This window comes from Sus scrofa, chromosome 4, assembly GCF_000003025.6.
Source record: "Sus scrofa isolate TJ Tabasco breed Duroc chromosome 4, Sscrofa11.1, whole genome shotgun sequence".
Lineage (NCBI taxonomy): Eukaryota > Metazoa > Chordata > Mammalia > Artiodactyla > Suidae > Sus > Sus scrofa.
In genome coordinates this window covers 275,634-287,192 of record NC_010446.5, presented here as the reverse complement: position 1 = coordinate 287,192, position 11,559 = coordinate 275,634, and the positions used below count along the sequence as shown (strand labels likewise).

General features: G+C 64.3%; 3 protein-coding genes across 7 annotated transcripts; 1 reads left to right on the top strand and 2 right to left on the bottom strand.

Moving 5' to 3' along the window:
• Positions 108-7,437, top strand: LRRC14 (leucine rich repeat containing 14). Of its 5 annotated transcripts, XR_001307943.2 has the most exons (7): positions 144-397; positions 589-720; positions 1,899-2,252; positions 2,433-3,017; positions 3,090-3,671; positions 4,326-4,413; positions 6,930-7,437. XR_001307943.2 is itself a non-coding variant. In XM_005662801.3 (6 exons), exons 3-5 carry the CDS (start codon positions 1,924-1,926, stop codon positions 3,655-3,657), a joined length of 1,482 nt encoding a protein of 493 aa, XP_005662858.1. In that variant the 5' UTR covers positions 144-397; positions 589-720; positions 1,899-1,923; the 3' UTR covers positions 3,658-3,671; positions 6,930-7,437. The 5 variants fall into 5 exon arrangements, 1 of the variants encoding a protein (XP_005662858.1); XR_002343662.1 differs by having other exon boundaries at positions 108-397; positions 3,090-4,413; positions 6,930-7,432; XR_002343663.1 differs by having other exon boundaries at positions 589-619; positions 3,090-4,413; positions 6,930-7,432.
• LRRC24 (leucine rich repeat containing 24) lies at positions 4,604-9,561 on the bottom strand. Its single transcript, XM_003125437.3, has 5 exons — positions 9,309-9,561; positions 7,025-7,267; positions 6,595-6,873; positions 6,244-6,412; positions 4,604-5,634 (listed from the first exon to the last, which is right to left on the bottom strand). Exons 2-5 carry the CDS (start codon positions 7,181-7,183, stop codon positions 4,712-4,714), a joined length of 1,530 nt encoding a protein of 509 aa, XP_003125485.1. The 5' UTR covers positions 7,184-7,267; positions 9,309-9,561; the 3' UTR covers positions 4,604-4,711.
• On the bottom strand, positions 8,645-11,549 carry C4H8orf82 (chromosome 4 C8orf82 homolog). Its single transcript, XM_021090544.1, has 3 exons — positions 11,101-11,549; positions 10,456-10,504; positions 8,645-10,180 (listed from the first exon to the last, which is right to left on the bottom strand). The coding sequence occupies exons 1-3, from the start codon at positions 11,260-11,262 to the stop codon at positions 9,735-9,737; spliced, it is 657 nt and encodes a 218-aa protein (XP_020946203.1). The 5' UTR covers positions 11,263-11,549; the 3' UTR covers positions 8,645-9,734.

Genomic DNA, 11,559 nt, shown 5'->3' with positions numbered 1-11,559 from the left:
GGCGCTCGGCGGGGTCGGAGGCGGGGCGGCGCGGCGGCCGCCGGGCCGGTGCAGCCTATCCGCGGAGCTCTGGTGCGGCAGCCAATGGGCGGGCAAATACATCATCGCGGCGCGCGGCGGCGCTGGGCTGGGGGCGACGTACGGCGAGGCGGGGCCGTCCGCGGTGGTGGCGGCTGCGAGGCTAGTGAGCGTTGGCCACCGGCCGGGGACGGGGCGGGGCGGTGTGCGTCCTGGCTCTTCCTGGCCGCACTAGGCGGGCGCGGGTAGCCGGGCCGGTGCCGTCCGGGAGGCGCAGGCAGGAGCCCGGGCATTGCGGCTGCGGAGTGGAGAGAACCCGGAGCCCGGCGCCGGGCTAAGCGGTCTCGGGTCTCGGGGGGCAACGCACAGGCTTCAAGGGGTAAGACCCGGCGCAGGAGGCGGAGGGCGTCGGATCGAGGGCCTCCCATGGCTCGAGGCTTGGAGGAGCCGAGCGGGGGCGTCCTCGGGGAAACGCCTGAGCCGCGGGCCCGCGGGAGGGGGCGGCGGCCACCGCAGAGAAGCTCCTCCCACGGTGACCATACTGGCTGCTTTCGTTTCCTCTCGTGACAGGTGCTTGGTTGGTCTGTCCCGTCGCTGCGAGGTATGACTCGTCCTCGCGAGATTTGTCCACAGGCGGAGCCTGGCAGAGGGTTGACGTCCCGGGCTCCTCAGGAACCAGTGCCCTAAGGACTTGTGTGTGAGGTCCGCAAGAGAGGGGCTCTGGGGCTAGGCTGCCACCCTTCCCGAGCTCATCACCCAGGCTGTGACCTTTGTGGGGAATGCCTAGGTCTTAGTTTTGTCATCTGTTTCCAGGGAGATGACCCGGAGGCAGTTGTGAGGGTGAGGTGCCTGACGCACAGTAAAGAGGCCCTAAGAGGTTCCCCTGGCGGGTGAAAAGAGGGTCCCCTGAGAGGTTCCAGTTAAGCGGGCTAACTGTTGCTGCTGCTGAAGTCAGCAGCAGAGCTGACGCCCAGGTTTACTGTGGCCTCAGGCATCTCCTCTTTGCTCCCCGGAAGCTTGCGTGTCCTTCTGGCCTCCGCCCATCTGAGCAAAGGCCTGGGTCTGGGGCCTTTGAATCCCACTGGTTTGAGAATTGGTCTCTCAACAGGGTTTTCCAGGGCTGAGAGAGGTGTTTAGACAGGTGGCAACAACCTCCTTCTTGCTTCCGTAAATTTGCAGGGGTCTCCGTGCCTCATGATGCTCCCGAGAGATACCACTAGAAGTGAGGCTCATGTCAAGGGCTTGGGTTACTCAGGCCCTCTGAACTCAAAGTTCCCTGGATCCTGGTCCTTTCTGCCTGCCTTGGTGTTTATTAAGTTGCGACTGTACAGGCAACTCCTCTTTGCGGTGCAGCACAGAATCTAAGGGTGGCCTGCAAGGGCTTCCGAGGAGGCTGGGGGAGGGCCCTGTGATGCACCTTCCAGCCCCCTGGGATTCTCCCATCCGTCTAGTACTTGTGTGTAGGGAGAGGGGCCTTAGATTTTTCCTACTTTTCAGGAAGGGAAGATATGGCTTTGTGATTGGAGAGGCTTGAAATACAGAGGCGGGGCGGGGCTGCAGAGCCACAGCCATCAAAAACACACCCAGGCGAGCTGGGCGTCTTTGGTAGCGTGCTGGTTATGTATTTCGTATGCTTGATGGCTTTGTTTCTCTAGGTGGCCCCCATGCTTCTGGAGGGCAGGGACCAGGCATGGCCTTGTTCTCCTCTCCACTCTGCTCAGCCTCTTGCAAGGCACATAGCCCTTGATCTTTGGTGCCGTGGTTCTCCACCCTCTGCCAAGCACCATGCTGAGCTTTCCCAGAGCTGGTGCATGGAGGGGGCGGTGATCTGGGGTCTATTGTCCCCCCCCACCCCACAGCTGAAGGACCCTTCCCTGCAGGTGGCCTGCTGCCTGGCCCATCGCCATGCACACCCTTGTGTTCCTGAGCACACGGCAGGTGCTCCAGTGCCAGTCAGCTGCCTGCCAGGCCCTGCCCCTGCTGCCGAGAGAGCTCTTTCCCTTGCTGTTCAAAGTGGCCTTCATGGACAAGAAGACCATCGTGCTGCGCGAGCTGGTGCACACGTGGCCCTTCCCGCTGCTCAGCTTCCAGCAGCTGCTGCAGGAGTGTGCCCACTGCAGCCGGGCCTTGCTGCAGGAGCGACCTAGCACAGAGAGCATGCAGGCCGTGATCCTGGGGCTGACTGCCCGGCTCCACACCCCGGAGACGGAGGCTGGCACACAGCCCCTCTGCAGGTATGGGCTCACTGGAGGGGCCCTCAAGCCTGGGGGGTGTAAAGAGGGTCCCCTGAGAGGTTCCAGGCTGGTGTAAAAGCTCAGTGCAGGAACAGGCATGTTGCTCCTGTCCCAAGGTGGCTGGGAGTGGGTGTGGGCTCTGTCCTCTCATCTCCTCCTTCAGCCCACCACTGCTCCCAGGAAGCACGCACTGCGTGTGCTGGACATGACGGGCCTCCTGGACGACGGCGTGGAGCAGGACCCTGGCACAATGAGCATGTGGGACTGCACGGCAGCTGTGGCCCGCACGTGCATCGCACAGCAGCAGGGCAGGACTGCAGAGCCTGGGCTGGCCCCGGTTCCCGTGGAGGTGCGTGTGGACCTGCGGGTGAACCGGGCCTCTTATGCGTTCCTGCGGGAGGCTCTCCGCAGCAGCGTAGGCAGCCCACTGCGACTCTGCTGCCGGGACCTGCGGGCTGAGGACCTGCCCATGCGCAATACTGTGGCCCTGCTGCAGCTTCTGGATGCGGGCTGCCTGCGCCGTGTAGACCTGCGCTTCAACAACTTGGGCCTGCGCGGCCTTTCCGTCATCATCCCACACGTGGCCCGCTTCCAGCACCTGGCTAGCTTGCGGCTGCACTATGTGCACGGGGACTCGAGGCAGCCGTCTGTGGACGGCGAGGACAACTTCCGCTACTTTCTGGCCCAGATGGGTCGCTTCACCTGTCTCCGGGAACTCAGCATGGGCTCCTCTCTCCTCTCGGGGCGGCTGGACCAGTTGCTCAGGTGAGTGGGCCCTGCTCTTGCCCTGCCCCTCCCCTGGCCCTGCCTGTATGTGACCACTTGTGCCCCCTGCAGCACTTTGCAGAGCCCTCTGGAGAGCCTGGAGCTGGCCTTCTGTGCCCTGCTGCCTGAAGACCTGCGTTTCCTGGCACGAAGCCCACATGCTGTCCACCTCAAGAAGTTGGACCTGAGTGGCAACGATTTATCCGGCAGCCAGCTGGAACCCTTTCAGGGTCTGCTACAGGCAGCAGCAGCCACGCTACTGCACCTTGAACTAACCGAGTGCCAGCTTGCTGATACCCAGCTGCTGGCCACACTCCCTGTGCTGACTCGTTGCACCAACCTCCGCTACCTCGGCCTTTATGGCAACCCGCTGTCCATGGCAGGCCTCAAGGAGCTCCTGCGGGACTCGGTGGCGCAGGCTGAGCTGCGCACAGTGGTGCACCCTTTCCCTGTGGACTGCTACGAAGGCCTGCCCTGGCCGCCACCTGCTTCTGTCCTGCTGGAAGCCTCCATCAACGAGGAGAAGTTTGCCCGCGTGGAGGCCGAGTTGCATCAGCTGCTGCTGGCCTCAGGCCGTGCCCATGTGCTGTGGACTACAGACATCTATGGGCGCCTGGCTGCAGACTACTTTAGCCTGTGACCTCCAGGCTCTGGGTGAGAGGCTGTCCTGGGGTCCAGGGCTGCTGGAGGCCCGTTGCCCCTTGGGTAGGCAAAGCCTTCACTGGGCCTCTGCTGGAAGCCTGACAAAAAGGCACAGTCTGATTTCTTTGCTCCCGGGAGCACCTCAAGCCTCCCATGCTTTCTGCAGCACCCTGCACAGTTTGTCCTGCTCCTGCTCCCCCAACGGGCTGAATATCTGTGGGCCCGGGGCTGGATTCCAGGCCTGCAAGGCCCTGCTTGGTTTGGCTGCTCTTGGCTGCCCTTTGGTGTCCTGGTTCTCTCCTTGGAATGATCCTGGGGTCTGTGACCTGAGAGAGGATGTTTTCCTCTGGGCCATCCCAAGAGCAGACTGCTCTGGGGGGCTGAAGTGGGGCAGGGGCTTGCTTCAACGAGGGCTGGGCCCCCACGCTCTCTGGGGCCGCTTATTGTTCTCACTGCCCTGATACCCAGGAGGCCGCCTGTTGGCTGGGTTTTGGGGCCAGGGGGTGTCATTAAGGTACAAACGTGCAGTGTGTTTAGAACTTAAATCTGTGGCTATTTTTTCTGTCCTAATTGGTCCAAGTGACTTGTCTTCTGCTCTGCTGTCTGTCACTCCTAGCCTGGCTGTCGGGTAACGTCTTCCGGTCTGTTGCCTCTTCCCATCCCTAGGCTTCTGCACAGTCTGTCGCACCTTCCACCTCGCCGAGGTCCAGGCTCTTCCAGCAGGAGGCGGGGCCGGAGGTGGACGTACCGAGCTGTAGGTCGGATGTTTTGGGGAGGGGTCTGTTCCGGAGGGAGGGCCTCTGTGGGGCTGTTGGGAGCTACCTCGGCCGCCCTCGGCTCGCACCCCAGGACTCCGTCCGTCCGCGGAGCTTGCCTGCCCAGGTGCTTGAGCCCCGCGCCCCGCGCCCCACGCGCCCCCCCCACACACACACACGGCTCGCAGCACAGTGCGCACGCAGCTTCCACCCTTTACTGACCGCGCGGGAGCATGCGCGGAGCGAGTCGCGCCGGCCAATCCGCGGCCCCGACGTCATCGGCGCGCGGCCCGCCCCTCAGCAGTGGATCTCGTAGGCGGCTGGAGGCTGCAGCGGGAGCCCCTGCGCGGGCCCGGCTGCCGTCCCTTCGCCCGCCTCCGCCGGGCCTTCGGCGAAGAGCGGCTTAGAGCGGTCGATGACGAACATCTCGTGGCCCCGCTCGTCGCGGAACTCCTCGAGCTGCGCGAAGGTGCAGGGCCCGTCCGAGTAGTCGTTGACGAAGAGCGCGCCCTCCCCCGGAGGGCCCGGCGCCTTTTTGCGCCGGCGCCGCCTGCGGCAGATCATGGTCGCCAGCAGCAGCGCCGTGAGCGCCAGCAGCGCGATGGCCGCCGCGATGGCGGTCTGCGTGGCCAGGCCCAGGGCGCGGAAGGCCATGCTGCCCGCCTCGGGCAGGGGCTCGTGGCTGACGGGGCCGGCAACCGGGGGCGGCGCGGGCGCCAGCTGCTGCTGGCGGGACAAGTTGACCAGGAGCTGGAAGGGCACGCGGGCGGCGCCGCCGGCGTTGGAGGCCTCGCACTCGTACTTGCCGGCATGGGCGAGGGTGATGTTGGTGAGGAAGAGCATGCCGCTGCCGGTGTCGGAGGCCCCGAGCCCACCTGGGCCCGGCACCCCACCTTCTGGTTGGGCCTGGGCCCGCAGCGGCCCCCCACGAGGCTGGGCCACCTTTCTCCAGGTCACCAGGGGCTGGGGGTAGCCGGAAGCCTGGCAGGCAACCCGCAGGTCCTCACCCAGGTTGGCTGTCACCTCCAGCGGCTCCACATGCACAGAGGGTGGGATGCAGATGAGGCTGCTGCCAGACACGTCCAGGAGATTCTGAAGTGCCAGGCGGGGGGGCTCTGCACATGTGATCTTCTTGTCCCTGAAGCTGAGCAGCCGCTGCCCCCCTTCTTTGATCCAGGCTCCTAGCCAGTGCAGGGCACAGTCACAGCGCCATGGGTTCTCTGCGGGCAGAGCAGCGGTGGGCAGGAAGTTAAGGAGTGGTTCCAGAACACATCCTGTGTGGTTAGGGTTGCTGGCCAGAGCAGGAGTCCCTTTCTTTCCTCCCAGAATGGGGGACCCCTGCCACTCCTTCTCTGACCCCAAACTCCTTAGAATGTGTTGTGTCCCCGTCCCCCAGCTCCTCTGATGTCTCTCCCTGCTACAGGTAGCTTTATTGGGGGGAAACTCCTCTGTCCACATGGACATCCCACCAGCGCTACCTTGCAGGAGTTTGTTAGCCTAGTCTTCATGTGCTGTCTCCGGGAAGTGTCCCCAGTCCTGGGCTGTTTTTCCAATTTTTGCCTGCCTGCCTTCTGGCCCCAAAGTGTGGAAGCCGCTCAGCTCTGTCCAGTCTGTTTAGGGACTTTAGTAGTTTTTCAGTCTTCCTTAGGCAGGGTCTCCAAACGGTGACCCTACCAGCACCCCTATTTTTAGCAGCCTTCTCTCAGGGCTATGAGTGATGGTGTGGTCCTCCCGGGCGCTGCCATTAGAGGTCCCTCCACAGCGGGGCCTGCTCTCTACTGCCTCCGCTGTGGACAAAGAAGATGGCTTTGCCCCTAGAAAGAGCTTACCTGTAAGGCGCAGGACCTGCAGGCTGGCCAGGGGCTGCAGGGCCTCCCGGCTGATGGTGCCCAGCTGGTTCCTGCTGAGGTCCAGCAGTGCCAGCGAGGAGAGCCCAGCCAGGGCCTGGTCCTCCAGCAACTCAATGCTGTTTTCCTGCAGGTGCAGCTCCTGCAGTCGCTGAAGCAGGGACAGTAGATTATCAGGGAAATGGGCCCTGGGGGATAGGTCCCCTTCTTACCAGGCTAGAGTGCCATGCTTTTCTCCTCTTCTGCCCAGGAAGGCAGGTGGCAGTGCAGGAGGACTTCTGCCCTTGCCCACTGCTCTCCGGCCCCCACCCCACCCCCGCCCCGCCTCCTCACCTGCAGGTGTAGAAAGGTGAAGTCCAGCAGCTGGACCAGCTGGTTACCGGCCAGGTAGAGTACACGCAGCTGGGCCAGGCCGGAGAAGGCGCCGACGCGCAAGCCCCGCAGCCGGTTGCCTGTGAGCGCCAGCTCCAGCAGGCGCGACTGCGCTCGGAAGGCGCCCGGCTCCAGGGCGCGCAGGCTGTTGTTGTGCAAGTAGAGACGGCGCAGGGAGGCGAGGGGCGCTAAGACGCCTGGCTCCAGGCGCGCAATGCTGTTGTCCTGCAGGAACAGGGTCTGTGCCCAGGAAGGGAGGGCATTTGCCCCGCTGAGCAAGTCTTCCTCTTCCCTAGGGCGCCCCATTTATCCACCGGGAAGGCTCGCACACCCGTCCCTCCACGTCACTGGCACTTGAGGCCCGCAGCCCGGCAACCCACAAGGTGCCCACCTGTGTCCCAGGCGGTATTCCAGGCGGGATCACGCGCAGCCGCAGGGCGCCGCACTCCACCGTGGCGCTGTAGCAGCGGCAGGCGGCGGGGCAGCCGACAGCGCAGCGCGGGAGACAGAGTAGCGACAGCAGCAGCAGTGCGGGCGCTCCTGAGTCCATCTCCCGCGGAACTGGCCGCGGGCCACGAAGCTGCAGCCTTCTCAGCAGCCTCCCTACAGTCTGGCCCCGGATGGGATGCACCTCCTGAAACACAAGTTGGCGGGCCTGTCCCTAACATTCGAGAGCAGTGAAAAGCATGGTTGGAGGCACACACTGTGTCTTTTCGAAAAGTTTTAAATCAGTGCCAGAAATGGAAAAAACGTTCATTGCCTTCCTACATAAAAAGTCATAAAGACCTGGGGCATCAGATCCCAGTTTAGAGTTTCTTATGTCCTCAGTCTGGCCACAGCCCACAGGAGGAGGGTCTGCCTCCCCGCTCCAACCCTCCTCTCCCCCCATTCCATCTCTGCCTGGCACTGAGGGGTTTCCTGCTCGTGCGCGTGGACGTCTGGACCACACGATGCCCTCTATGCCCAAACCAGACACTCCTTGGCTCTAGGGTGCAAGAAGCTGGTGCAAGGTATGGGCTTGCAAACACGTGGGTGAAGTTGAGGGTCAGTTACCAAAGCAAGGGCTAGAAGGGGAAGAGCAGGCTCTGAGCAGACACATCCCCGTGTCCACTGAGTGGACTCCTCACTCTGGGGACTGGCATGAAGCCTCTTAGGGCACAGAGCCCAGAGTAGAGGTCCTTTTTTTGCCCCCCGCCCCCCGGACAAGGCTCAAAACTCCATGCTGATATTGTCTATCCCTGTCCTCACCTGACCTTGACCCAGTGTTTAGTCATTCTTATCCCTAGAACTCATACTGTGTCCCCCAGACCTGGGATTGACCTGTTATGACTTGGAGCACACAGGCACAACTGGTCTCGGAGCTGGTAGCCACAGGAAAATGAAGGCACAGCTTTGTCCAGCCTCTGCCCTGCCCTCGTGGGGGCAGGAGTGGGCAGAACAGCCTAGCTAGAACTAGGGCATTTTTCTGGGAAACTTATTAGAGAATTGGGGGATGAGACAAACAATAGGAAAGCCAGTTCAGAAGCTGTGGGCCTGTGTTCTCCGTGCTGGTCCCCAGACAGTGCATCTATCTCTGGGGTAAGCAGGGCCCTGGAATGGCTGGGGTGTAAAAGGACCTTGGGCCACCAGCTGGTTTTCTAGCATAGTTTCCCAGGTAGGCTCTGGAAGCAGTGACCACCTGGACTAGGAAGGAATGTGTGGTGTGTTGAGGTTTATACACAAGCAGCTGTGAGCGTGGAGAGAAGGCTAGTTCTGGGTACAAGGTGACCCGTGTTAAAGGTGGGGCCTGCACTGAGAAGCCAGCCAGTCTGGAGACAGGGATGATGGGGCTGAGGGTGTGTCATCACCTAGCCTCATGGCCCACCTCAGATGGTCCTTGCTCTGGACACCTGCCTGTCCACCCAGTCTCCCTGTTAGGGAGAGTGAGTCATGTGAGAAGGCGCCAACTGGGCTTGGTGGTGTTTAAATCTTGCTCTAAATGCTAACTCGAATTTAAAATCACTAGAGAGAAGTAGGCACAGCAAAAGTTTTAATGGAACAGTTTTGGCCCAGGCAGAGGCACTTCCCAGATGTCTCAGAATGTGTGAACCCCAAGAAGTTGGGGGCATTCTCTGAGCCCCTGGGATCCATCTTCTTGAGCAAAAGGGCCCCCACCAGGCTTCCAGGGGCAAGGCCTTGCAAATAGGGAAGATTCTTGGCCTCCTCATGACTCAGGGGACTGCTGTTCAACCGGACACCGGCTAGGTGCTGATTCGTGTAGATGGGCTGGCCTGGGCAGGGTTGAGGACCCAAGCAGGAAAAGCAGGGGAGGCCAGCCCAGAAATCCTTTTACCCAGAGGACAACCCCCTAATCTGCCCAGGCAGGGGTGGAGCGTCACACACCGGACGCCTGCCACTGCCTCCAAGGGACCCATCTGTGCGGGGGCGGGGGGGGGGGGCGTTAAGGGAGGAAGCCCCACAACGCCCTCGGGCGCAATGCGAGGCCTGAGCCGGGTCCCTGGCTCTCCCAAGATGTCCCCTGCATCCCCAGCAGCGCGGTCTGTCCGGGCCGGTTCAGGACAGGGCGTGGTCTCCGCCAGGTCACACGCCCTTCTCGGTGAGCGGCGGGGACAGAGCCGGGACGGCCCCTGATCCCGCCCCCACGCCCGCTGACCTTGAGTCGGGCGCCCCCTCACCTGACGCTCTCGCGGCTTGGCTCCCCCGCCGAACCCCGGCCCACCGAGCAGCGCCGGGCGGGGGAGGGGCGGGCGCCGCTCGCGCTCACGCGCTGGAGCCCCCGCGCTTCCCGCCCGCCGCCCAGGTCTGCTGTCGCGAGCGCGGGCCGAACCAGAGGACGCCGAGGACGCCCCAGGCCGGGGATGAGGGGAGGGAGCAGAGCGCGGGTGACCCCGGCCCTCCCCGCGTTGGGGCTCGGGCCGCGGCAGCACCTCGGACAGCGCCGGGTGGGGCGGGGCCGCGGAGCACCTCCGCCGCGCACGCGTACTCAGCCGGCGCGCTCTCCGGGTGGCGCTTGCGCAGCGACGCGGCCCGGGGGGTGCGGGGGCGCTGGGGGCCGCTGGGGGGGCCGGGGGCCGGGGGCCGGGGGGCAGGCAGCCAGCAGCTCAGCGCGGCGGGGCGGCAGGCAGCAGTGGGGCCAGGTCCATAGTGAGGGCGAAACGGCAGCCCTGCCAGCGCACGTGCGAGGGCAGCTCCGGCGCGCCAGGCGCGTACTCGAAGCAGGCGCTGAGCTCGAAGGCTAGGGCTGATCGCACCAGACCCACGCCGCCCGCGCGCTCCGGCGCTGGGTGGTAGAGGCGCCCGTTAGCGGCTAGGGGTAGCAGGCGCGCTGGCTCGAAGGGTACGGTCAAGGCCTCGCCGCCGCCACAGTAGGAGAGGCGCGGGGGCTCGGGGCCCGCCGCCAGCAGGTGCGTGAAGACCACGGGCCGGTCCTCGCAGCGTAGGAAGTTGCGCTCCCTGCCGCAGGGCGAGAGGAAGGGGAAGGAGGTCTCGTAGCGGCCGCTGCGGTTGGGTCTTAGGCGAGAGAAGAAGAAGACCAGGAACTGTGGGTCTGGGGAGGAGGGTCAAAGAGCGTGACTGCTCAGCATGTCCGGCCCAGAGCCTCCAGGACCCTACTGCCCCAGGCAAGCGGCTCGCCCTGGGTCACACCAAGGGCTGGGGCCGGCTGTGGGAAGGCCAGCCAGGCCTCACTCTAGACAGGGGCTTTAGAGCACAGGGCGGCCAGTCCCCTGCAGCGGGCAGACCTGCCGGCAGGTTGGTCAGCAGGGCCCTTCAGGGCTTTCCCGGAAGGGAGAGGGAAGGTAGGGGAGGAGGACGCATCACTACCTTTGAAGCAGGTGATGAAGTTCTTCATTTTGGAGTCATCCAGGAAAAGCTGCAGACAGAGGAGCAGGCCATGGCCTTTGAGCCCTAGGTGGAAGCCGGACAGAGCTGCCCCCCGGGGGGGGGCGAAAGGACCTGAGGTCGGGCCTGTGTCCGCTTTCCTTGATGGCTGTGCACACGGTGTGCAGGGAGGCACGTGGAAGGCAAACCTGGAGGCCCTACCGACCTCCCCACATCTACCCTGGCCTTGCTTTCTCATGCGGTTTCTCTAGGCTGGCGTGCCTTTCCCGCGCTTCTTCCTCCTTTCACGTGTCTAATGAGATGGGCCCCCTCCTCTGCGGAGGCTATATGACTTGCTTCCTCCCGTGTGTGGTGGATGCCCCCACCAGGGCTTCCAAAGCAGGCCGGGGGGCGCGGCTGGGGCTGCGGGACCTGGGGCTGCAGAGCGCTGGCGCGGCCACCTGCGGGAGGCTGGCCTCTTGGCCAAGCCCTCTGGAGCCGGGAGCCCCGGTCATTTCAGCGCGCCGCCCCAGCTCGGCGGTCTGTTCACCTGCTTTAGAGACCCTGCCCCTCAGCCGCGCCTCCGCAGGCGCCCAGCACCCGGCGCCGCCCCTGTCACAGCCCCCCTCAGTCCCCTGCCCAGCCCACCTGGCCCTGGTGGTCCACGTAGTAAAAGTACTCGCGAGTCCGCGGCTCTGGGCTCTGACCCTGCGTGTAGGAGACTCCCTGGCCCCCGCCGTACGCCCGGGACCCCGAGGACCGTGCCCAGCCAACGGTCCAGGCCTGCAGGGCCCCTCGTGTCGCCCACATCCTCCTCCTTCGCCGGAAGCGGCCAGAGGGTCAGGCGCGGGCGGTGCTGCGCGAACGTACATCCCCCGGAGGCTGCGACCTCGGGCTTTGGGTTCCGGCGGCGGCGCGGAGCTCACTCCGTGGCCTCGCGCGCTGCCGGGATCCCGGGCGGTCTCGACGCTCCTCCTTCTCTGGGCCTTAGGGGCGCGTCGCCCTGCCTTCTGGCTGGAGAAGGGGTGGCGGGCCGGCTGCCCGACGGTGGAGTTCGGGTGGGAGACTCCGGTGCAGGCAAGGTCAGGAACTGGGACACGGGCTGGG